We start from the raw sequence: 27,162 nt of genomic DNA on the forward strand, positions 1-27,162 counted from the left end.
ACAAAGGCTTTCTTGCGGGCGTCCATGTTTTTTTTTCTGACTTGTCCACCGTCGTCAACTAGAATGCAAAAACTGTTGTCAACTCGGAGGTGACGTCATTCCCAGTTCCCTTCCGACTTCCGAGTACAAAACGAACGCAGCATATGAATCGACTTGCAGTCTTGCCTGAACCTGATTTCCTGGTTCTTTTCCCCAAAAGGGGGCGTGGCCTTGGCAATGACAATAGTCAGTCTAGGCAGTAGCCCCGTTCCCACCGAGCAGTCCGGTTCAGTTCAGTTTGGTGTGTTTGGCTTTTTTTCTGTTCCCACAGTAAAAGTTGTGGATGGTACCAACAGAAGCGTTCCTTAGCGTCCCCATGTTTGGTCCCCCCTCTGTTGGGGTACCTAGCACACAGATCTGGTACTAAAAGGTGGAGCTAGAAACCCTGCAGTCTGATTGGTCAGTAGAGGACGCTCACTCTGGTTTTATGTAACCTCTGTTCATACATCAGTAAACTACAACTATAAAATGAAAGAGAAAAAAATAACTTCATTCACTGGGCCGACTGCCGGCAACTTTTAAGGTGGAACGTTAACTTGTAATGTTACTCAATGCATGAGTTGATGACGTGAATCCATCAGCACACCTTAAATTTCACTGTGACAACTTTGACCATCACTTTAGTTTTTATATGACACACACTTTTAGTAATGACTTTAAAAATATAGATTAATTTGGAGCGGATTATGTGAAGGTCATATATTCTAATCCTCACTTCCTGTGGGCTACAGCAACACTAAACCCCTGAGCTTGCCTGAGAAGGACTAAATGCACAAAGCTGCTATTTTTAAATATCCCATGGAGAGAGACTCTCACTGCAGCCTGTTCTATTTTGTTGTGAAAATGTGGGCGTGCAGCCTCGTTCTGTGGACGATAAACCAGGTGCAGACTTCCATCTGTGTCACCGCTGATGAGGAAATACAGCGAGTGCTGGACGGAGCAGTGAGTGACAACAACCCCGCCCACATTTAAGAGGACTGTCTGAACACACCGAGGGTCTAGGTACCATGTCTGAAGGGTCACTGCTGGTGGAAACGGGGCTTTTGTGTATCATGTGATACTAATGACGTTTTAACAGCACTAGATTTTAAGGAACATATTTTGGACATGTTTCAGGGTTTTTATGAACATTTTTAAACAACAGCCAAAACAATTTAAATTCAAAACTTTTCCAAAACATTCTGTAATTCCAGACCATTTCCAGGCCTGGAAAACTGTTTTTCTAATTTCATAACTTTTCCAGGGATGTAATGACAGTAGGAACCCTGCTTTGCTTCGATGTAATTTTCTGATTGAATCTAATCAGAGCCCCAACAAATCACACACAATATTTTCAGCAATAAGAATTCTTTGTAGTTGTTTTTTATTATTTTGTTTCAAATCCAGGTCAACAGCATACAACTTTCAGGGTCCTCAGTTAGCTCAGTGGAAAGTGAGGACCGGCTGTAACTCCAAGAGCATGCTTGCTCAGCAAACGGCCCCTGGATCAATACAAAAGGAAAAGGTCACTGCCGTCCGTTAGCATGACATCAGATAAATCGCTCTTGAGAATTCACACGGGGGCGAGAATGATATCACCGGGCAGAAAAAGAAAAAAACAAACTTTTTTTTTTTTCAAGCATTTTCAAATTAACCTACAACTAAAAATATATTCTCACTTCATCAATGGAATTACTGTCAAGCTCTTACGAAGAAGCACACGTCTCATAAATAGCAAATCTGCAGCCGACGACTCGCCCGCCGTTAACCCCGTCAACGACCCCGATGAAATAGAAGTCAGTGATTCGCTTCTGTCAGGTGGAACTTCCTTCTAGCGAAATGAAATTATTTCATGTAGCAGTGCACAAAGTTACGAGGAAAAAGTAAACATGAAAGTGGCGATAAAAGGTTTGAGAATGTTGTCATCAGTCAGCAGCGGACGCATCGAGGACGTCAATTTAAAGAGACTCAAAAACTGGATGAATGAGGATCATTCAAAATGTGTTGATATGAGTCGTGCAGCTTGTTAGCTTTTTGTTTTAGCATCAGTGCGTTAGCTTCTGTCCTCAATTAGTCTTTTAAAAATCAGTTTTCAATTCAATTTATATGAGCACTAGAAAAACTGCAGATGCATTCAAGTCATGCAGGACACGACAAACATGACGTCTGTTAGCTTCAAAGCTCACTGTTGTTTTTTTTTCCCATATTGTCTTTGCTGTGTCTATGTAGACACGTTTACCTCTGCAGGTGGATGAACCTTCATTCTGGCACCACCCATGCTTAACAACATCCGTCACAGCTGTGTACGGACAATATGTTTTGATTTTGCTGCATGTTAGAAATGTTATGAGCATTCGTGTGGAGCGGCTCGAAGCAACATTTTGTAGCCAGATGTTAATGTTGTGCAACCAAAGCTGAACTTTATGACTCAAATGATCTCACAAGTTTTGGTCCAAGTATTAGTCTCATGACAGAAAATCAAAAGGGAACATAAAAATGATTAAAAAGAACCAGTTTTAATCAACGATCCCCAAACGCCTGCTGCTGACTGTGATGTGTCCAAGGAGAACTTTGGTACTTTTCAACCTGGAATTATTTAATCATGTTTTGTGTTTAAATCACTGATGAAGACAACGATTTTTTAAGGTGGTCCAACACTGAGAGAGAGTGAAACAGGCTGCAATGTCACCACTCAGGGCATGTTCACACGGTCAACGCACGTCCACTAAAACTATTTTTGTCACTGACAGGCTCGGAAGTGTCTGACAACATTATGTAAAAGATCCCTACAGAGATAGAGCTGTTTGTTAAAGAGTAAGATCCTTTGTTTAACCAGGAACAGCCTTTGAATCACCATCACCAAACCCACCAGACTCCATTTAAATCAACAGTAATTTTAGCGTGTATAGATGCAGCATGTTTTCACATCTAACTGGGTGAATTAAAAACGTGTTTCACTGATATAAAGAAGGTCCTCACATAAAACTAAGGCTCCCTATGCAGTAGAAACACACAATTTTTAAATTGGTGCTACATGACCAGAGAAAACAGGCTGTGGCAATAGGTTTAGCTCAAGAGGTAGAAAACCAACAAGTACCAGAATGCACAGCTCCACGTTAAGCTAAAATAGGTTTCTGAAAACATCTGAGAAGTGAAATAGGTGACGCAGTAACAGAGTCTTGGTTTACATTTGATCAGTGCTGCCTATCTCCCCTAAAGAGAGAGATGTAGGCACTGGAGGGACGGAGGGAAGTTCACCATGAGGTGTGTTTTGGAGTCTGGCGAGTTTGGCAAGTGTCATATCTCTGTCCGATACTTATAATAATAATAACACTAAATCTTTCAGTAGCAAAAACAAACACTTATCGTGGACGTTCACCGACGGTGTGAACAGGATCCGAGTGGTTAAACTGCAGCCTGTTTCACTCTCACTCAAACTGGACAAATTTAAAAAACTGTTGTCTCCATTTGTCACTGAGACACAACAACATGGGAAACAGTGTCCAGGTTGAAAATGGCCAAAGCTGCCTTTTAAAGGGTTAATTCACAGAAATGATTTACAATAAAAACAAAACATTTCCTCACTAACCTCCAGTGGCATCTACACATGGAGAAACTTTTACTCGTCTTTCTCTGAGAGTGTCTGCCTCCTCTCACTGACAACTTTATGCCTACGAAAACTGCTGACTGTCAAATTTTCAAATGTCACACTGAAATAAGATTCCATTCACCTCCATTAAAACATTGAAACCACTGACCGGTGAAGTGTGTAACACTGATTATCCTGTTACAGTGCAACGTTCTGCTGGGAAACCTTTGGTCCTGGCGTTCATGTGGATGCAACTTGACACAACCCCGCTCATGGCAACAGCACTCAACAATGACAGTGGCCCCAGAAACGCGCCACCCCACACCATAACAACTACTAAGATTTGGCCCGAGGAACGTGACAAAGAGCTCAAGGCATCGACCTGGCCTCAAAATTCCCCAGACCCCAGTGTGATCAAGCATCTGTGGGACATGCTGGTACCTGACCTCACAACCCACAGGACTCAAAGGATCCACCACTAACGCCCTGGTGCCAGACACCACAGCACACCTCAGAGGTCATGTGTCCATGCCTCGACAGGTCAGAGCCAAGTCCGATCCAACGAGGCCCCACCATGGATTGGAGGTACCAGAACGTCCCATGAATGCTCGATCTGATTGGGATCTGGCGAATTTGGAGGCCATGTTGATGCCTTGAGCTCTTCATTACGTTCGTGGAGCCTGAACAGTTTTTGCAGCGTGGCATGGTGCATCATTCTGCTGGAGGGTCACAGCCATCGCCATGAGGGTGGTACTTTGTCTGAAACATTTCCCACAAATTGATATTTTTGTGGCGGGCTGCCACGATTGAAATACCTGCCGCCTCTATTTTTGGAGCTGGGCTGTTAATTACGAGTGCTTTTGGAATTTACCAACCACTGGGTTATTCATACATGCACACTGTCGCAGTGCAGAGGATACTCTGGGCACAGACGGAGCAGCAGAATGCCAGGCAGCAGCTGCTCCTCTCATCCTTCGATCTGTTCTGATAAGCTCTGATCAATTATCAACCCTGCAACTCAAACTCTGCAAACTGCTGCCGAGGAAAAAAATTACTCATAAAGAGTTTCGCCTACGCTACGTTCAGACCTGCAAATCCCTCTGAATTTAAAGAGGGTCACAGACTGATACACAAGGACATAACCAAGACAAAAAAACATTGTTATCTCCCATCAAACACAGATTCTAATTCTGTGGGAATCACTGTCTGTAACGGTGTTGGCTGGGTGGAGCGTGTCAAGTGCCATCTGCACTGATGCCAGGACCAAAGGTCTCCTAGCAGATCATCGTATTGTAACGAGGTGATCAACGTTATTCACCTCACATGTCAATGGTTTTAATGTTTTGGCTGATCAGTGAACCTCAGAGACGTATCAACGATTTGTTTGGCTAAATACAACGAGAGGTAAGTGAGAAAATGTTTTGCCTTATTTGTCATTTGGGTGAACTGACCCTTTAAGTGGCCTGTGTGCCTTTTTAGTGCCATCGTGGAGCGTTACGTGCTTTTCACATTGTTTCCAGGCTCGGCTCCTTCCACACCACTGACAACTGTAGCTTTACAAAGTGGAAAAAATATTGACTGAACCTGCGTGCTGAACATCCTACGTGCCTCCCGCTGGAAGAAGCTCAGGTTTTTGTTGTTTTTTGTTTTGCTTGAAAGAACAGATAATAATAATCTGCAGAACTGAACACAGACGAGGTTCTCTTCATCGATCTGATCATCGTCATCCTGCTCACAGATGTAAAAGCACAAACATCAGAAGAGACGAGTGAAATGTTAGGCAGCTTTCTCTCCCCGTGGTGACCTGCGACCCCTCGCACTCTGAGCAGCAAAGTCTTTGAAGGCTGAGTGATGGAAAAACCCAGAGGGGCCCCATCGGTTACGGTCCGACTCCTTTGGACCGGCGCCAGCGAGAAAACAAAAGAACCACAGGTAGGGAGCGGCAGAGAGGAAAGTGGCGAGCACCAGTTGTTTCTAGAAGCACCTCACGGCTAATACAGTGCAGTCAGTAATAATAATGATGACGATGATGATGATGGTGTCCTGGGGAGTTTTATCAGAGACAGAACATACAGCTGATAAAATAAGCTACATATTTTGCCTGCTCAAGTTCAAACCACCAAATCCAAAAGCTACAATTCCAACAAACCAGTGAAAGATCTTTAGGAGCCACTTTGAGTCGGCGGGACATCAGTCACCAACATGTTACTTCTGCAATCAGTGGAGGATGAGTTAGGGGTGAATAGCTTTTTGTGTTTCCAACTCTGCGGCTTATTCTTTAAAGTAATTTAATACTGAAAATATAAACTCTCTACTTAAGTGGAATTACTCTGCAGCTCTTAAGTGTTTTCAGGTCTGAGCTTTGACCAATGATTGTACTTTAAGGGGCTTGTCAAAGAGACCAGGACCTATAAAAACCTGACTGAGTAGAGTCCACGCTGAAGATTCAAAATTTTAAGGTATCGCTACAATCAGATAAAAAAAAAAAAAGAAGAAGCTTAATTAAATAACAGTATCATTCCTCAAATGTATTTATACACAGCAAGATTTTCCAGAAGACGTTGTGAGAGTGAGAGGGGCACTGATGTGAGACGACATCCAAACACTCGAGTCTTTGCTGCTGTCTTGAGTCGCAGCAGGATTTATCTGAGGGGCTGATTATTCGGGGGGGGGGGGGGGTGGGGGGAAAGTGCTTTACCTTAACGAACCCCGCCACTCACCAGAGCCGCTGTGAGGAGGGATACAAAGAACACAGTCTGTTTGATTTTATTTACTCATTGGATTGGATGTAAACGAGTGCATCCCTTTCACGCCGAACAGCAGCCTGTGAGATGGGAAGGCTTCAAAGTGAGGCGATAAGAAAACACAAAAAAGGGGGGGCATCCAAATCTCGCAGCTGGTCCTGGTGCAGCGATGTCATTGGCGAGTTAAGAGGAGGGCTGGGCAGGATGAGATCTGGGCAGGGCATGGAGGCAGAGGGCTTTTTTTTTTTTTTTTTTTAACTGCGGGGCAGGCTGCACATTTCACAGTGCTCTGTGCCAGGCTGGTTCATGAAGGTGCAGTGGAGGCAGGACCACATGGCTGAGGAGGAGGCAGGGAGCGAGGGGCCGCCCATGGCCCCGTAACCCTGAGAGCTGGAGGGCTGCCCGCCCACTGTACCTACAGGGACAGGAGATGGATTACAGGATGTAACTAAATCATCTATTCATTAATTTCTCAGTGTGCTGATTACTCTTCTATAAAATATTGTCAAACAATGCCCATCAAGTTGCCAGAGTCAATGGTAACTTAAAATTGTCTGTTCTGTCAAACCTACTAGGCCCATTAGTTTTGCAAGTTTTTGGTCATAAACAACAAATTAGACGTGGCACTAAAAGGCCACAAGCTGACATGACTTGATCTGACAGTAAAACTCTTTATGTCAAAGGGCTGCTGCAGTTTGATCGTTTCAAATCTCCAAATCCCAAAATACAATCAATTATGATATTCAACTGAGAAAACAGCAAATCCTTTAGCTAGCAGGCTAACCTTAGCTCTGTTTACAATTAGCTTGTTGGCTGCCTCTGCATCACTCTTGGCTGGTAGAAAATGCTTTGTACCATTACATCATTTATTGTTGGCTAAATCAACATTGATCGCCATGATACATAAGTTAGTATGATTCATCATGTTAGCTGGGGAAGTAATTTGCAAGCTAGCTAACTAACACAGTGATTACATTGGAAAGCAAGCTAAGGTTCTCCAGCTAGCAGCAGCTAAGCTACACTGCACTGATCTGTCACTGGTGGATTCATAACGTTAGATAATTTAAGTAATTTGCAAAGAGAAAACCAGCCATTTTACCAATCAGATCAACCCTGGACTCTGGATTAATTAAATCACGTTATCATTTAAGTATTTTGCCACATTAGCTAGCTAACAATTCATCTGTGTTAGCAAGCGAGCTAAAATTAGCAAGCTCAAACCACAATATCACAACATATTCCACATGTCAGTGTTTCCTCTAATGTTACAATTTCTTTTTAGCACCGGAGGGCACTGAGTTTGAGGGCATTACTGTTTGTCAGACCACAAATGACACAAGAATAAGTGACCTAGCACAGCCTGCGGACCCTCCACCTCACTCCCTGCCTCTAAGACACGGGAGCTCGGACGTTAGCTACAGTAGCAGCTCATATTTAGCCAGCACGGACCCCAACCCCGGGGTTCACAACAGGCTGGTGGCCAATGGCAGCGCTGAGTCTCACCCGTGTAACAGCAGCAACAGAAAGTTTGCCGATCCCCTGCGCTCACTCTTGCTTTGGCTGAATCTGAGCTGCTACAGGGCACCAAGTGAATCTGTCTCTACCAGTTCGCTGCTGCAAAATGTATATTCCAGAAACGCAGCATGTGTGGACTTGTGTTGGGTGCCAATCGTTTGTTCACTTGGAAAATTTTCGCAGAAAATTAGTCCTGAGTCTTTTTCAAAGAAATCAGCCCACAGGCTGTGAGAGGCAACCAAGAAAGTCAGGGAAGGTCTCAATTTTAAAGGTTACATTACAACCTGGTCACCCATTAGAGATGGCAACGATGAAAACATTTAAAAAGTTGCATAGCAAAACTTTAAACAATTGTTAAGTTATCTGCTACTCAATTTATCAAGAAAATTATTTTGACACAAGTGCCCAAACTAATCTAAGATCAGGCCAGGTAAAACTGAACATGTGACTTACTGCACAGCTGCTCGATGGTGGCCCACTGCTCCGACTTCTTCCAGGTCTGTGCCAGATCCTCATTAGAAGTCCTCACTGCATCTAGTAGCAACCCAATGCTGTCCTGCAAACACAAACACAAACTCTCATCTATCCATGAGATGACGACAGGTTCAGGAAACTAAAAACACACCACCAGCTCATTGTTTTTAACATCTGGATACTATCGAAAGCATCCAAATCTGAACAAGCAGTTCAGAATCATCTTAACACAGAAAAACCATTCTCTTAAATCAGAGACGCCTTTGATCGTCATCATTGGGCCACGGCCCGGTTTGAAAATCTACCAGCATGAACAAAGGGCCTGAGTGAAAACATCCTCACACCAGTAACAATCTCCAGACTGGAGAGGAATGTGGCCTTATTCTAAGCCATTGTAGGCAACACAAATGGAAAACAAATGGAGGTATCAACTTACTCTCAGAGGCATCACTTCATTGGTGACGAGGAAGAGGAGCAGATGGAAGTCTGATACGATGTCCAGGAATGCCGTGGAGGTGCACTGGGACAGGTATGTTGCTAAACTGTGGAAATCCTGCGGACACACAAACAGCGAAAAACAAGATGTAAAACCTCCTCTGACCTCCTGAGGTCATGGAAACTAGAGGGTCACCTTAATTCTCTCAGCTGCTAAGCTGTGACCGACTGCTCATGTCAAGTTAAAATACAGGCAGAGATAAAGGTTGAAGTGGACTGACAGGAGAAACAACAGCTTCAGGAATCTTCATCATGTGGTTGATTTAACTCTGAGGTTCCTGCTTTTGCAGCTTAGATGCTCATTAGTTTCACATTCCTATTGACTCCAATTATCTAAAATATCTGATGAGTATTTTAAAAGGGAAACTGTCAATGCATGCACTGAAGCTGAGCCTTCACATGTTACCTTACACTGATTCCATCACGTGTGTCCAGTACAGAGGTAGATTTAGCATGTGTTAGTGCAAACTCAACTCCAGTCAGAGCGTAAGATAGTCATCAATCCATCCAAGATTCAGCAGGTTTTTGTTAACTCAAAGGACAACTGGACCACATTCTCTCATGTTTTCATGTGTAAGTGACTGATGGGAAGTTGGTTCAGAACACTACAATAGCAACTGCAATGTCACCACTCTGGGAATGTTCGCACTGTCAATATACGTCCACTAAAGTGCAGGTTTTTGCCAGACAGAGTCAGTTTGTGAGTGTCAGTGTGTGAGCACTAGGGTTTGGTACTGTACTCGGTACTCTTAAGGGTACTGACTGAAATACATTGGTACTATCGAGCACCAATGTACATCAAATCAATTGGTGCCAGATTCCTGTACCTGAGAACGCACCTGGGTGAGAACACTGGGTTCAGAAAGAATGCGCCCAAAGTGCTGCCCATAAAACTCTGTGGCCAGATTCACAGCTTCGGGGCACTTTGCTGCAGAGACAACAAAGTTCCGAGAAGCTGCTAGGCTCAAAGAAGCGCCCTGAAGTCTTCTACGGAGCTTTGTCTGCTTCCCAGCAAGCTGAAACCTTTGCTCTCACTCTATCTGGCCCATTTTATTAAACAAACAGCCCAGAACTGCTGTTTGAGGTTGTGATTTTTAAATAATGCACGTATTCCACATATTTGTCAGTTGTGTGTAAACAGAGTGACAGAGAGAAGCAGACACAAACACACACAAGCAACAGACAGACAGACAGTTGCTCTTCGTGTGATTAGAAGGGAGCAGAGGAGCAGGAAAAAATACATTTTTGTTTTTACAGAAAGAGTAAAGGTCACTGGTACAGAATCCAACGTATTTTAGTTTTACAATGATAAAATTCATTTGATGATAGCAATTACAGAGCTGTTCCTGTTTCAACAGAAAGGATCTTACTCTTTAACAAATAATAAAGAAAAAAGCTTGATAGGTAGGAATTAGAGCTTTGATTGGACCCAAAAAATCAGGCCCGACCCCACATGAACCACCAGCTTCTGTCAAAGCCCAACCCGAGCCTGATTTGAGCCCGAGCCCCAATATATATATATTTTATGTTAAAACAGTCTTACAAGCAAAGGGCGGACGCGACTCCTCGCACCACTTCACCTTCGTCTCCTCCTTCTGTTAATTCAAACGTCTGTTCTTGACTCTGCATTTTGTGCACAACACATTTGGCAGAACAGTCTGCCCCCCTCAGTGTTTCTCTGTTTTTGAGTGCCCACGGCAGGCCATGGCAATGTGACGCACAGATGATGATCACTGCTCGCTGCTGCACGTCATGCACATCTCTCCCAGAGCTGGAGAGGCAGACGCAAACACTGCTCCTCTATCTCCCTCTTTCTTTCCCTGTTGATACAGTTCAATGCAACTCCTGCCATGTACGCATGAGAGCTGCCAGGTTTATTTAAAAAAAAAACAAAAAAAACAGGGGAATATTGAGAAATTACAGCCCGGCCCAAACCTGGTGGGTCGGGTTTGGCTCAATCTGGCTCGGGCAGAGAATCAAAGCTTTATCAGGGATCCTTTCCATAATGTCGTCAGACACTTATAATAACAATCAGAGTCTGTCAGTGCCAAAAACGAACACTTTTAGTGGACGTAAATTGATGGTGCATACACGCCCAGAGTGGTTAATTTGCAGCCTTTCCCACCACTGCCGGCTGCAAAGCTCTGTCTTAACACTAAACTATATTTAACAACAAAATCCATATTTATTATCGTTTTATCTCTTTACCAAGACTGCTTCAATCAGAGATGAGAAAGTTAAAAATAGTCAAGTCAAGTCAGGATTTATTTCTAGAGCACATTTAAAATGACGGCAGTCGACCAAAGTGCTGCACATAGGTGGGTACAGAGTTAAAACAACATCAATAATAAAAACAGAATAGATGTAGAAAACAACGATAAGAAAACAGAGCAAACAGTGCAAACATTAAAATAGCAATTTAAAAAAACAAACAAAAAAAAAACAAAACCCCAGGATCATGGTGCTCAGGCTGAATAATACGCCAGGTGGAAGAGAAAGGTTTTTAGGGAGGATTTAAAAGTCTCTAGGGACTGTGAAGGGGAAGGCTGTTCCAGAGCCTGGGGGCAGCCGCTGCGAAGGCTCTGTCACCTCGAGAATTTAGTCTGGTTTTTGGCACCACCAACAGTAGTTGGTCCGAAGACCTTAAGGTTCTGGTTGGGGTGTGGCGCAAAAGGAGCTCAGAGAGGTACAGAGGGGCCAGACCGTTGAGGGCTTTAAAAACAATTAAAAGAAGTTTAAAATCAATACGAAAACAGACCGGGAGCCAGTGGATGGAGGCTAAAACTGGCATGATGTGGTCACGCTTTTTCTTGCCTGTGAGGAGGCGAGCAGCAGCGTTCTGGACGAGCTGTAGACGGTTGAGTGAGGACTGATCCGGGCCAACATAAAGGGAGTTACAATAGTCCAATCTGGTGGTTATGAAGCCATGGATCACTCTTTCAAAGTCTGCAGCTGAGAAACAGGGCTTTGTTTTGAAGACGTAGCTGGAAAAAGCTAGTTTTGACAACAGCACTGATCTGATTGTCAAATTTGAATTGGCTATCAAAAACCACCCCGAGATTCTTTACAGAGGAACGAATGTTGGGGTTCAGGGGGCCCAGGAAATCTGCGGAGCTGCGTGGGGACATGTGGCCTCCAAACAGGATAACCTCTGTCTTGGACTCATTAAGATTTAAGAAATTAGAGCTCAACCAAGATTTGACATCACTCAAATAATCCAGTAGAGGTTGCATTGCATCCTTGCTTAAAGACCTTAGTGGCAGGTAAATCTGGACGTCGTCAACAAAACAATGGAGAGAAATCTTGTGCTTTCTAAAAACATCACCTAGGGGCAGCATATACAACAAGAAAAGAACAGGGCCCAAGATGGAGCCCTGGGGGACTCCGTGGGTCAGTGTGGCTGCAGCAGAGGAAAAGTGACCTAACTGCACAGAAAAGTCCGATCTGTCAAGCAAGACCTGAACCAGCTATGGGCGGAGCCTGTTATGCCCACGGACTACTCGAGGCGGTGTAGCAGGATCGCGTGGTCAACTGTATCGAAGTAAAAATAAACACAAGTTTATCCAAAAGTGACTCACCTGCGTCTCTCCCAGGATATCACGGTTCTCAATGGGGAAGCGTTGTGTGGAGGTGAAGGTAAACTGGGGGTCCTTTGGAAAAGTGGTGGTTATCTGTACAAGAAAAAACAGGGAATTATCTTTCTAAAAAGCAGTGACAGTACATTGTACTACTAAGAAAAGGTGCTGCGTTAAATAGGTCCCTTAAAAACAAAAATAAAAAATACACACACACACCTGCTGACCGTAGAAAATAATAATACTCACATCTATGATAAGGTACTCCACGGGAAGAGGCCGAGCTAGAAACGTGACATCATTTCCAAACTTGTCTTTGTCCTTTAGGTTAGAAGGAGGAAAAAATGATCAGCATCTGGATGAAGCGACTCATAGAGCCTGGCCCACACAGCAAAGTATCTGGATGTCATTATTCTAATTATGAGACAAACAGTCCAATCATGTGTGTAATGCTCGGTCACTGTGTCTTCTCAGAAACATGAACCATACACCATTAGAAATATTACGGGTAGTTACATGTCAATATAATTTGCTGCTACATGTGTGAGGTCATACCTTGAAGAAGACGTCTGGCACGTACTGCTCTGGGCTGGACTCTTTCACGTAGCCCAGCTCAGGAGCATCTTTGCAGGGCAGTAGGCACTCGTCTCTCACCAAAGCCATGCACTGATTGGACACCTGATATCCTTCAAAGTGCACCTGGTTATCTGGACCACCTGCACAGGAACAGACACACGTGTTCACATGTTGGATGAAGAATAATCTCATTCACTGTTGACTGAATTAGCCGCTGATTAGAGCTACATTAAACATATTTGAATCAATATCACTGACATTTTATCAGACTTTTATAGCACTCATGGTGAGGGATGTCATGAGAACAGATACTTTGGTACCAAGTCGATGCCAAAAGTCTGAAAATGTGACGTTACTCATTTTTCTCCAGTACTGTAGGATCCAGGGATACAATTCTTCTGGACCTGACAGGGCAGCATATTCGCCTGCAGGCGTTCTAGTCCTCTAAAACAAAAACATGTAGAGGACAGCGACAGGTGCAGCTGCAGCAACGGCTCTGCCTCCACTTGTCGAAAAGAAAAGTGCGTTTTCCTTGTTAATTCTTTGCAATTAAAGCGCAACATATTTACACTCTGCTACAAATGGCAGCAGTGTGATGAGGTGCTGAAGATCTACTCTGCAGTGAGTGCTGCACATTTAGCTTTTTTTCTGATCAGAGTTGAAAAATGTTCAACTTTAGGTAAAACACTGCGCTCGTTGCTGTCACTTTTTACAAACAGCCTACCACAAAGACCAACGGTCACATCTTAAGACCCAGACACACCAAACGGACATCAAGGAACTAATGGCGATGAAGGCCGACTGCTGCATCGCCTTACGTGGCCTGTGACTTGGCGAAAAAGTCGTACATGAAGACACCACAAAGACTACAGCTGACGGCCAACAACACAAACAATTAATTACTTATTATTCTGCTGAAAAGCTCAAAGGCTAAAAAAATAATGTTACGTAATATAACAAGTTGGTTTCGATGTCAACACCTCTTGATTTTATCAGTTTGTTTACGTTCCTCACTTTTGTTTCTCTACTCATGTGCTGAGCTGAACGGACAATCAGAGTGATTTCACTCACAACTCTTATTATGTCAGCGTGCTTCCTGTCCGTCTAAAGACTCTTCAGCTCAGCACATGAAACTCATTTGCAAATAGACCGTGTCTTTTTCACTGAGGAGAGTGAAACAGATGGACTTTGCAGCACTGGCATTAGATGTGTAGCTATGACGTCAGCTTTGACTGCCAGTGTCTCATTAATACAAATGACAGTGATGAGGTCACTGCTGTGTTTTGTGCTCTCCTGGAACGAATATACGTGGAGGTCTGCGAGGTTGTGAAGGAGGGAAAGTGTAAACACTTGGCCTCAATCCCACAGACCAAACAGAGAGTCTCAGAGAGCATCTGGTTCCTATTAGACTGCTGCTCAAAATTACTTCATACAACATGTAGATACACGAGGAGAATAAAAAAGTACTTATCATGACACCTCTCAGGCCGGAGCTGCACTTGAAAGACATTCACAGTCGTTTGCAACTAAGTAAGTTCAGCACGCCCAGATCCCACCATAACATTTGAAGGTATGGCTGTACTGAACGCCTGTGGTGTCTGGTGGCATTTTTGGCAACTTAGTGCCTCCAATGACATGATGGGTATTGAATAAAGTACTCTACTGGTACCATTATCACTTTAAGGGGATTGGTTACGTACTATCATAACTTTTATATATGATATCAAGTTCTATGTCATATAATCTAATCTTTTATCAGGAGAGTGGACTTTTGTTTTTAAAGAGTAGTAGAGTTCATATTAACCTAGATTTATTCATACCTCAGTTTAGTCTGAACAAAAACGTACCTGTTGCCACCACGGTCACAAATTTGGAGCCAAAATGGCCGTCTCTAGAGAGTCTGCAAGGGTTTGAATGTAGATTCTGGAAGTATCCCGCTGTGATGCACTCCTCTGCGCTCAGGTAGTGAGAGTCCTGACAGCAGATGGGACAACGTTAAGACACAGAGGAAAGCAGAATGATAGTCTGATGAACAGGTCATCTGTGAGTGAGCTGCTCCTCACATTGTTTCTCGTGTAGCGGACGGTGCCTATCCTCGTATCCTCAGAGAGCAGGTCAGTGAAGATCCAGCCCACCTGAAGACAAATGCCAACATGTCAGTTTACATCTTTTAAAATATGTCTTCTATGTAGTGAAGTTAAAATCTTTGGGTTTTGGTCGGACAAAATAAAACACTAGAATTTGTCATCTTGGGTTTTGGGATTCTTTATGGATTTATTTCACTATTTTCTGACATTTTAAGGACCAAATCATTAATCTAACAATAATCAGCGGACTTATCAACAAATGGAAATAATTGTTAGTCACAGTTAAAAATTTAGAGTAAAATGACCTTAATTCAAACATCACAAAGAAGAAGAAGGGATGCACCGACTTACATCGGTTATCAGCCAATATTTGCCTTGTTGACTGCCATCGACCTATCAGCAGATAAGATAACATTCGCCGATGGCAGTTGCTTTTTGTTTTTTTGCTGTGTCACATCAACATTGCCCAGGCTACAAAACAGGGCTTGAGACTAACGGTGTCCCGGAGACAACAGACAATGTGTTGAGATGAATGAACAAGAGGACACAATAAAATCCCTATCGTTGCATCATGAACAATAAATCTGTGTAGACATCAGCTGGAGGAGAGCTCGTTAATGTTGGCTGTTAGCAGACAGTGACCAGAACTAACGACTAACAGAGGTTGCACTAAGTTACATTATGATGCGTTCAAGCTCTATTCAGTAAATATCAGTATTGGGCAAAGTTAAATTAGAAAGTTATCATAATGTGCTCAAACGTCATCTTGTGAAATTTAGTTTTTGCAGAAAAAAACCTGAAAAAATGCAGGTGATTGAAGAAGAAATGTGTTGATGTTTTCACAATATAAAATATATATTAGAAAAGGAATTATGATATATCATACAGAAAGTAAAAAAGGCTTTGGACGCGTTATAAGAAGGTGATATAATTAAGGTTGTTTTATGAATTTGTGCTCATTCAAAGGTAGTGTAACAAAGGCTGAATGACTTTAAAGCAGTTCAGCTATTTTCTCAAATGTAGATTTCTTATTTTCCCTGGCATGAAAAGGGAAATAACAAAAACAACAAAACACTGATATCGGCTGTCGGCCAAACTGTTATTTTAAACATCTGTCGACCAGAATTTCCCAATTGTTGCTTCACAAAGGAGAACACAAACAAAAACATGTAACCAAGATCAGGAAGAGTTTGTGTTGTTCACACATGGCACCACCAGCATCATTCGTGTCTCTTTTTCTATCCTGGTGTAAATATGGTTATTTCCATCGACCACAAAGACCACACTTTATTTAGCAAAGCGAGCTGCTTCACACTGAACGAGCTAATTCTTTGACGATCTCAAATCTATTCCCGTGCCAAAGGCATAAAGCAGAAACACCTTGACAGAGAAGCAAAAATCCGCCCTGATCCTCGAGTTCAAAGTTTGTCACGCTGCCGGAGTGCAAACTGTCAGGATTCAGTGTGAAAGCAAGGTAAGAAACAGCTTTGCCTCGAGGTAATCAGGAGGCTCAGCATCAAACAGAGAAAGCAAGAAAAGACAGCCAACCTTGCAGAGGCCCAGTTTGGCAGCGATTTCATCCACAGCTGCAGCTTTAGGATCGTCCACCAGCTCCAGGCTGTTCTGAGTGGCGTTCTGAAACACAGCAGGGACCAAGAGTTACCATCAAATTAAAACAAGAGGAGTTACTACAACTTTAATGAGGACCTGAACTCGTTGATGGAAGGACAATTAAAGTACACGAAACATACTGTACCAAGATAATGAAAAAAGACACTCAAATTAAGTGGAGGAGCCGAGTCAGACAGTGATGTATTCAGAGTGAATCCCTCACCTGTGGCGGCTCGTAGATGGCAGCCACCTCAGCTCTGATACCCAGAGGGATGTCTTTGTGCTCAGTGTACCTGCCGTACAAGAATCCCATTCTCTGACTGCCCGTCTTCCTCCAGAAGTCCAGGAAGCGGTCAGCGATGGTGTGGTTCTCAAACATGATGTTGTCCACATGTCTGTATTTCTGGGAGAGGAACACAGAGAGAAACATTCATGCAACAGGTTTTGGGGATTCATGAGTGCATTTTTAGACGACACACGAATAGAGGACTGTTTCTTTAAGCATGGGACGGTTGTGGCTTAAGAGTCCACAAATCACAGGGCCGGTGGTGTGATCTACAGCGCTTCCTGTCTGCATGTCAAAGAGTCTTTGGGTAAGACAATGAACCCCAAAAGGTCTAAAGGACGAGGTAATTAGTAACGACACCTGTGTCCACAGCTGCTGCCTGCAGGTTCATCCGACCCCTTTATGTTGCATGGTTACATGGATTTATCACTTTCTACTCTCCATCTGATTTTTACATGTCATAGTCACATGATTGCAAACAAGCTTTTACCTCAGACATACAGGTTTGGTTACATACCTGTCTGTTCAGTGTGATGGCACTGGGCTGGCACTTGGTGCAGATCCCCTCTGGCCAGGGAGGGTGACCCTCACAGCCCGACTTGATCTTACAGCTGATGTTCTCCAAAGCTGCAAACTTCCCTCTGCGGGACATCAACACTGTGTTATCATCTGACTAGAATTTCAACATGTGTATTTCCACTGAAGACATTCAAGCTTCTCACTTATCAGCTCCACCGGTCAGCTTCCGAAGATATGCGTGGAATGACATGTGCTTCACTGGCGGGTCGAGGTGATTCAGGTAGTCTTCGTCAAAAGGCTGACGAAAATAAAAGAAGCCACTTTGAATAAATAACATCAAAATAAATTTGTCTTTCAGCAGAGACACTGTTATTACAGCCCATCAGGTTTAAAGAACAAACGACAGGAATGAATTCTCTCACCTCTAATGGTACACAGTGCACACATTTTCCAAGGGCACCATGGCGACATCTGAAACAGAGCAGAGTTATGAGGTGTCTGACATTTATATTCAGTTTGCATGTTTGCAGTCGGTCTCGTTCTTACAGCTGTGGATCTTTGTTCCTGTAGATCTTGCCGTCTTGCTTGGTCAGATACTGATCAATCTCGTCCTCCTGGACCTGGGGTGCTGAGAAGGACCGGGGGATCATGGAGGACGAAGAGGAGGATGAGGAGGATGAGACGGATGGTAGGGATGAAGATGAGTGTGGAGTGGCAGTGTCCATCACCTCCCCAGAGGAGGAAGAGGATCCTGACGGGAACAGATACAGCATGTCACCATGCCTGCAAAGAAGATAAGAAAAAACAAATGACGTGGTGCTCAGTAATAATATCGACTGTAAAATGATCTGTTTTCTATTTTGTGTGATATCCCATCGTTCTCACAGGTTGTCTTTTCCCCAGAAGTTTCACAGCTTTACCACAACTATTTCCTGCGTTAAGATAAACTTCTTGCAATCAATGAGTGTTTGTGTACATGCTTGAGTATCACTTTTTGTCTGAATGGCACACTGTGTTAAGTGGATTTCTATTTCTTTAAGAAGTATTTTACCACTGGAAAGATGTCCTTTTGATAAAGCTGGGCTGTCTCTGCAGTAGAAGAAGGCAAGATACTTTTGAAATTGGTGTTACATGACCAGAGAAATCAGAGAAAAAGGGGCTGTGGCATTTGCTTTTGCTCAAGAGGTTGAAAACCTACAACAACAAGAATGCACAGCGCCACACCGGGCCAATAAACTCTGTCGCTGGTGGGTGACATGATGCAAACTCTTCCGTTTGACACAATGTTGGCCGGCTGGTAACAAACAATCTCATCTTACAGTTTAACAGTAAGCTAAAATATGTTTCTGAAATTTGAGGCAAGAAATAGACAGTGCAGTAACAGAATTTCGGTTTCATTTTGATCAGCACTGCCTATTTTTACCGTTTGATCAGATGTCTGTCTGAGTTTGAGAGAGAGAAGGGCAGGTCTGTCCCTTGATCTGCTTCTATACTCTGTGTCCGCTGTGGCAGGCATACAAAAATACAGAAGTGCAGCCTGACAACAGCCCGGGAGAGCCAGCGAAACAATGTCTCTCAAATATCCAACTTGAAACTAACTTCACTCAATGAAGAGGCTGCTGCTGGTTGAAAAAGCAGTAGTTTGGGCAGGACTGGAGTGTGGAGCAAGAGACTGGAGCATGCAGAGTCACTGCACCTGCAAGGCCTCGAGTCCAAGCGATCACAAAAAACAGGCTGCACACGGACGTTGGCGCTAGGGCTGTCAATCTTCCCCCAAAATCAGATTCGAATTTTTAATGTTTTTATTCCTTGGTATAGGCTATAGCCTAGGCCAACCACCGCATTTTTATATTTTGTGTTATTTCAATATTTTGCATCACATGCAAAAGTGAGTGTCTCTGGCTTGTCAGCGCAGCGGTGTTGGTACCAACACAGCTGCGCAGCTGGAGACATGTTGCTCCTCCTCACTTCAAGTCGCTGTCATTAACTTTTAACCTGCAAAGGCAGCAGTGCTGCAACATTGCAGGAATTTATGAAAGCCCTTGTGAACATTTCAATAGTTACACATTAAAACAATATTTATTTGCAATTACTCTATTGAACGATCCCGAAGCATGAGCAAAAGGGCTGTGTCACTTCGGATCAAAGAGATGCGCCCTGTCACTGTCAGCGCAGGGCTGACAGGGCACCCTCTGCTGAGAAGAGAGAGAGTGAGAGGAGAGGAGATGGATTGTAGGTCTGTTTGTAAACGGGGCTTCTCTGACAGTCATGTATTCCCCCAAAAAACATCTCTTAATGCACGGTAGAGCACCGGTTTTTTTTGTTTGTTTGTTTTTTTTTTCAAAATATTCAAATCTTAGTTTCCTACTTCGAATATGCTTATTTTTACAATAATTCGAATTGTTTTCAAATAGCGAAGTTCGTTCTGACAGCCCTAGTCTGCGCAGGGGTCCATGCAGACCCTCATGGACACGGGTGGATGACGAGATTTACGTTGCACGGACCAAAGCGGACTCTTGTGGACACGTGGACGCGGAAACTATGAATTGGTTGAAAATCAGCTAAGTGACCCTTTAACCCCTTTTTTAAAAACAAGGTAAAAACTTCAAACTACATCTATAATTAATATTATTACACATTTAAAATTATGGTACAGAATTAAAATTTTTTTTTGCACTTTTTCCAGGTTGTTTCCTTGTTTGTTTTTAACTTTCTTTATTTTGTTTTTACTCATTTTCTTGCTTTGAATTTTCTCTTTTTACTGATTGCTTGCAATTTTTTTGCGTCACTTCTTCATTTGCTGCTCGTTGCAATCTTCCCTTGTTTCCCTTTTTCTCTTAACAACAGCGATACCAAATCATCCATTTGCAAAGTCTCACATAGTTCATGTAGTACAATCCAAGTCTCATTTATCCAGTCATATGCTCAGTAAAGAACAGAGAGCTCCACTTGAGCAGTGTTCAAATGCATGCATGTGTCCAGGCACACTACTAGTCTGTCCTTGAGCCTGTTTGTACTGATGCATTTTAAATCGTAATGTTTTGGTGGAAATGTCTTTGTGAAGTACTGAGCACACGACAGGATAAATGAGACTTGGATTATACTGCACGAGTTGTGTGAAGGTTTTTAAACACAACACGTGGTATGCTACTGATATACAAATGGTCATGCGGCAGGTTAAGCCTCCTTTAGATCACATCTCTGGTCATACTGTGCACCTATTTAACAATAAAATAAATAAATAAATAAATAAATAAATAAAAATCCCATCATGTTTTCTTCCGGTAAAACAAAATATGATGTATGCTTACGTAAACTAGCACCAACCAATGTCAACCAATGATATCATGACATGTTGGGCACACAGAGCTAGGATCCATTAGTTAGCTAATAGCATGATAATCAGTGTGTCTTCATTTCCCCAAAATACCGTGGTTAAAGGCCCGCTGGCTTGACAAAAGTGGTATCTGTGACAGTTCCAGATTAGGCACAACACTTTTTACAGTGTACTGCTTCAGCAACTAACATTACATGGAGCATACAATGGGATGTGTCTCTCTCTCCCTGATGGTTACGACTATGTCATCGGTGTTATGCCATCGGGCCTGAATGTTATGAAACGCACACTTAACAATCAAATCAAAGCTCTCCCAACCTTGTTTCCTGCATGCCTCTCCTGTTTCACTCGTACACGTGTCAAGATACTGAAACTAGATACTCTCAAATTGTTGTTTTATGGTACACTTTGCTGCACGTCGTGCCCCTGCTCTCTCTCTCCCTATTTCACACTGTCCTGTCCATTAAAGGCAAAAAGCCCCCTCCCAAAAAAAATCTTTAAAAAAAAAATTGTTGTTCTATTAAGACCTTTTCTGCACAAACATTCTCATTGATTAGATATTTAAAACATATCTACAGGTGTCTTTTCAATGACTCACAGAATTCAATTTGACTGAGGGACAAATTGTAAAATCTAGACACTGTGTACTTTTACTTACTTGATCTTAAGCAGGCTCAGGGTTTTGTTCTGGGAGAGGATCTCTCCGGTCTTGTTGCGGTTCAGGTAAATAGAAAACCCATTGGAATTGAACCCAAACTCTTTGGCCACCTGAGAGAGAGATAATACCATGTGCTGATTATGATAACATCGTGTCATATGACCTGAAATAAAAATACTGCCAGCTCCAACACCAGGAAATGTCTCAGAATATTTGCTCTAGGAAACCATTCAAGTCAACACGTGCCAATGAAAAAGGTGCATGTGTAAAGGGTGTCCACTCGTCAAACAATGCCAGGCACCCTACAGAGGCAGATTAGCACAGAGCCTCTTAGAACGAGAGAAAGTCCGCTTGTAGAAACACCTCTTAAGGTCATCACAGAGTGAGCCAAACTAAGCTATTAAGAGCACTCTGAGCTGGGCGGCCAGCAGAGTATCCCATGGCACTTTAATCATCACATCACGTATCAGGCAGACAATCAGCTTGATGCTGCTCATCGACCTGTATCTCATCACTTGAAATGTATTTTCGACAACCATTAGTGAACTTTTGTACTGTTTACGTGAGAGCAGAATGATTATCTTGGCAGAAAAACTGAACTCATGAGGACACTTCATACAGGAAAAAAAACAAAGATAGCTGCACTGACCCTGTGACATCTCAACCAACCAGACACCATCTACCAGTGGTTTTAATTTACCTTTAAGGTCAGTGTTGGTAAAACTAAGCAGGGATCATTTCACTCAAGCCACACAAAACAACACAGTGTAAGATATTTTACTGTATGCCAGGGGAAACTGCATCCTGTATGAGACAGAACATCACTTTGAGCTCCTTTTATTCCATCTCAGCTGCAGATATAAAACCTTCAGGACTCAGACTGTCTCTGCACTGTCTGCCTCACGCCCATGGTTTTCTGTTCCACCCTTCGCTGGCTGCACATCGGCAACTACTCCCTACATTGATCTGCAGGCTACACCATCCTGCCTTCACACGGAAACATACATTTTTAATGAGGTGCTGCTGCAATGCTCCACTGTGACTGGTTTGCTGGAACACAGCTCTATTTTAGGTCTTTCAAATGCACTGATTCAAATGTATTTGTAATTATTGTTGTGGGCTTGAAATCAAAAGCTAAACACGATTGCTCTTACAAACACATCAACATTCAGGACCAAATTATCTTTGTTCTGTGTTTATCTTCCCTGTAGTGTCTGGGTCGTGACTTGATAAGCAGCTGTGATGACAAGTGAGCAAAGCAATGCATTCACGACATTCACTGAACACAAATCTCTTTTCGGCAAGCGACATGTTAATAATGGAAGCCAGCGGAGCACACAGGAGCGCTGCAGGACTGACCTGCTCTGGTAGTTTCTGCACAGCTTCTTACATAAATGAACAATGAGCAGGCACAAAGGCCAGAGAAACACAAGGGTACTTTGTGACAACAGTGCACACTCTGGCACTGGCATTGCTGGGGAAGAGGTAAACTTAAAGGTGAAGTGTGTAAGATTAGGATGGTTTGGTGGCGTCTAGCAGTGAATTACAGACTGCAATCAACTGAAACATCCCCCGGTTAGAATTCCTTCAGTGTTGAGGAGCTGAATTACCCACAAAGGTCTCTTTCCTCTCCACTACAAACAGAACCAGGGATTTAAACCAGTAAAAACACTAAATAAAGCAGTGTCACGTCACTAATCAGTGTATCTCTGACGCTGTTTGGTATCTCTGAGACAGGCGGCTCACCTATTTTCTCTGATAACTTAAAAATCAAACTTTCAGGAGGTTTTTAGCATGAGCCGCATCACCCACAGAGGTCTCTTCCTCTCCAAAACAAATGGAACCAGTGATTAAAAGTGGTAAGAACACTGACAAAAGCATTTTCACCTTACAAATAAGTGTATCTCTGATGCTGTTTGGCATGCTGGTATGGGCGGCTCGTCCACCACCTGCTCATATGTGCTCACCTTTATTCTCTCATAACTTAAGACCCCGACGCTCAGGAGGTTTTTACATAGAACCAAATTATTTGCAGAGCTCGTTTCCTCTCCAAAGCACACAGACTAGGTGAATTAAAAAAATGCAAAAACATTAAATAAATAAGTTTCACATGCAAACCGGTGTAACTCAGGTGCTGATTGTTGCAGATGGGCTTCTAACTACTTATCAAGAGCCCGTATTTGGTTTGTCCGTTCTGGGCTACCGTAGAAACGTGGCAATGCAACATTGCAATCTCCATAAACAAGGACCTGCTCCCTATGTCGACATTAGCAGCTCATTCTCTGGTAACGAATACACAACAATTCTTATTTTCAGGTGAATTATACAATAAAGAAAACATATTTTTATATTTCATGTCTGCCAACAGATCCCCCTAAATCCTCCACACTGGGTCTTTAATATGTTTAATGTAAATGTTGTACCCTTGCAAGTACAGGTGTGTGTCCTGCAGAAACTGCCCCCGAAATTCAGGGTGTGAGGAGGACTGACTGACTTGTATAACGTGATCACATATGAGGTGTACAATAATAACAGGCATGTGTCCATTTGACTTGAAAACTGTTTTACACACTTTACCTTCTTTAAAAAAGCAGCAGCTGTCTCCCTCTTGGTAGAAGGAATTTTCTTCATCCCATCTGGGGATTGTACCCTGACGATCTAAAAAAAGACAAAGACATGAACTGTGTTCAATGATGGAAGTTACCTCAAACAACTGGCATGCAAGGCTCCATTGTTAACTGCCTACAAACAAAAATACTGTGGACCTAACTCAGTTTAAATAGGACTTTGCAACACCTGTCAGACAAAGCAACAGCGCTTGTCCCCCTCTTTACAGTGGTGTCAGTGTCAGGATATTATGACAACGATGACAGTGCAAAAAAGTAATGTTAACGTTAGCCTGAGAGCTTCTACTTTTCAACAGAGGTTTTATATTGAGACAATAAGATGTCGACTTTAAACCAGACAATATAAACTGAAGCTGTCGGGGTGAGGGGGGGTTATACACAGCCAACAAACTATCACTTTTAATGAATCAACAACAACCTGGCTTCCATTAAACCCACCGAGAATATTCCGGCTAATGTTTGGCTAATGAGCTTAGCATGCTAATCAATGCTCGGGACATTTTTATTCCTGGAGTTGTGCCGGTTATGAGGCTCTCAGGTTAAACAAAGATGCCTCTTTTTATTCAGATGTCGTCAGCTAGCCACAGAGCTAAGATTAGCCGGTTAGCTCAACAGGCCCCAGTCACTCTGTGCTAATGATAGCCGTTAGCTACCAAGCTAATTCTGCTGCCTCATCACTCCGGACTTCGGCTAACAAACTAGCTAACGTTAGCCGAGTCGACCCCTCTGTGCCGTTACCACAGCCCGCCGGTATACTCACAATGTTATCTGCCATGTTGCTCGGGGTGCTGCTCCCGGTGGATTTCGCTGTGGTCGTACGGAGACACTAAATATAAATTTCACGTAGCGTTTCTCTGTGTCAACGAAACTCCATCCCACAACTCAAACACCGGGTGTTGCAGACATTAGTAACCGACCGTTTCCCACCGGTCCCACACCGAAGCGACCACGGCCGAAACAAGCGGTTTTTAGCTGAAAAGGCGCGTTCCTCCTTTCTTTAAATGCGGCGGTACAAAGTGTACCACAACTACAATGCAGAAGACACAAACATTAAAGGATGTAAAATAATATTAATATATGCAGGGCAGGCTTGTTTAGCAGCCAGGCAGAGCGGACAACTGTGCGGAATATTCACGAATAACGTTACTCCATAACAGTCTGCAGGGCCGGACCGAGCACATACAGCGGCCCGGGCAAGCTGCCTCTGCCCCCCCCTCCAAATTATTATTATTATATTATTATTTAGTTTTTAGAATTTTATTGACTACAAATAAAGTAGAACTACTGTGAAATCAACACTAATAAACATCTTAGCTATAACAATAATGATAAATAACGATTAAAATAATGATTAAACCAAACAATAATAGAATTGGTGTGGGATTTTTTTTTTTTTTTTTTTTTTTTTACTTTACAATTTTCTGTTCCTCTGGCATTTTAGCCAGTAGGAGTGTGCCATATCATCTTACAATAATACCAGTCACATGAAAAATTCATATCATGATACCCGCAATATTTCAACTTGTTGACATATTGATGTCAAACTGTTATCCATGGCAACAACAAGCATGGCTGAAAGCAAAATAATCAGACTCTGCGGTGGTTCCAAAAAGAGGAGCAGCTTCAGTAGTGTGGAATAAACTGTGGCATCCTGAATGTTTTACCTCTCAGACTCTTTTAGTGACTTAGCGCTCAGAGGGAACTCATTCAGCGGCTCCTCTTGCAGCAGCACAGCGTCTCTCCCTCTCCTCTCTCGCCGTGTTGTCAAGTGATTTTGTCAGAAACCTTTGGTGATGTAAACCTACGTGAATAAACTCCATATATGTGACTGTGTGATAGTTGTGGTGTCATGACAGCCTGTCACAGGTTACAACCTGATGGTTAGTGGAGAAATGGCAGGGCATAAAGGTCCAGGTGGAAACAAAACAACTCAATCATTTAGGATTTCACTAAAAGAAGGAAATCAGCTGTTGATTTATATATATATAGATCCCAGGGGACATTTTTTGTATTTGGGAGCTGTTTAAATGTGTAATTAGTGGTAGATTTGATTTAGTTTTTACTGAATATCTGAATTCAAACTAACTACTTAATTAATTGTAGTTCTACTTTCTTAAATTAATAACATTTTTTTTTTTTACTAATTTGTCATATCGTTAAGAATATCATTATAAAATTGAAACAATTTAATTTCCCCTCGGGGGGACTGATAAAGTATATAAAATTAAAATCAAAATTACATTAAAATAAAAATGAAATATCTTGATATTATTTTAGGGCCATTTCCCTCACCTCTATTAGCCCTCGTAGTACTCTTTGATTGCTGGTTGTGTGGTCCATTCAGGGGCATAAATACAGATGGTGCAGGCAGGGCTTTTGCACTGGGGCCCCTGAGCTGAGGGGGCCCATAGAGAAAGCAAACCCTCTTGTGGGTAATTCAGATTGCCACCTTAGATAAATGCCTGTGTTAAAAACAAACAAACAAAAAAAGTCACATTGAATAAAAAATAGTGCCATTTGCTGAGCTATATCTCTTTGAAAAGCAAACCCATCCCCATTCTTTCTTTTATTTTGTAAAACAGTCAGTAGTGAACTAAATAATATATGCTTATTCTACATAATCTAGATAAGCGATAAAAACTATTCAATTAAATGAATAATTTCTTATTTTCTTTGGTATTTTTGTCGTAAATGTATATGTGATGATTATTTCAGGGTTATTTGTATGTTGGTGTTATACAGTGTCAGGTCTTCATGTGATCATGTGACGAGATGATACGATTACACTGGAACTAGTTTAGGCGCATAAATAGTAACTAGCGCGCTCTGGGGCCCGTCATAATCTCGCGCACTGGGGCCCGTCATAATCTCGCACTCTGGGGCCCGTCATAATCTCGCACACTGGGGCCCGTCATAATCTCGCGCACTGGGGCCCGTCATAATCTCGCGCTCTGGGGCCCGTCATAATCTCGCGCACTGGGGCCCGTCATAATCTCGCGCTCTGGGGCCCGTCATAATCTCGCGCACTGGGGCCCGTCATAATCTCGCGCA

At 42.7% G+C, this 27,162-nt stretch overlaps 1 protein-coding gene across 1 annotated transcript; it reads right to left on the reverse strand.

Annotated features, from left to right (window-relative positions):
- Nucleotides 1-1,385: 1,385 nt before the first annotated feature.
- On the reverse strand, nt 1,386-25,248 carry nploc4 (NPL4 homolog, ubiquitin recognition factor). Its single transcript, XM_033611411.2, has 17 exons — nt 24,872-25,248; nt 24,062-24,142; nt 21,485-21,594; nt 18,036-18,272; nt 17,912-17,960; nt 17,693-17,787; nt 17,488-17,611; nt 16,908-17,087; nt 16,622-16,708; nt 15,050-15,121; nt 14,834-14,960; nt 12,966-13,126; nt 12,660-12,731; nt 12,414-12,506; nt 8,777-8,893; nt 8,320-8,422; nt 1,386-6,766 (listed from the first exon to the last, which is right to left on the reverse strand). Exons 1-17 carry the CDS (start codon nt 24,884-24,886, stop codon nt 6,606-6,608), a joined length of 1,884 nt encoding a protein of 627 aa, XP_033467302.1. The 5' UTR covers nt 24,887-25,248; the 3' UTR covers nt 1,386-6,605.
- Between the last annotated feature and the right edge of the window lie 1,914 nt (nt 25,249-27,162).

The sequence above is a fragment of the Epinephelus lanceolatus genome, chromosome 21, assembly GCF_041903045.1.
Source record: "Epinephelus lanceolatus isolate andai-2023 chromosome 21, ASM4190304v1, whole genome shotgun sequence".
Classification (NCBI taxonomy): domain Eukaryota; kingdom Metazoa; phylum Chordata; class Actinopteri; order Perciformes; family Serranidae; genus Epinephelus; species Epinephelus lanceolatus.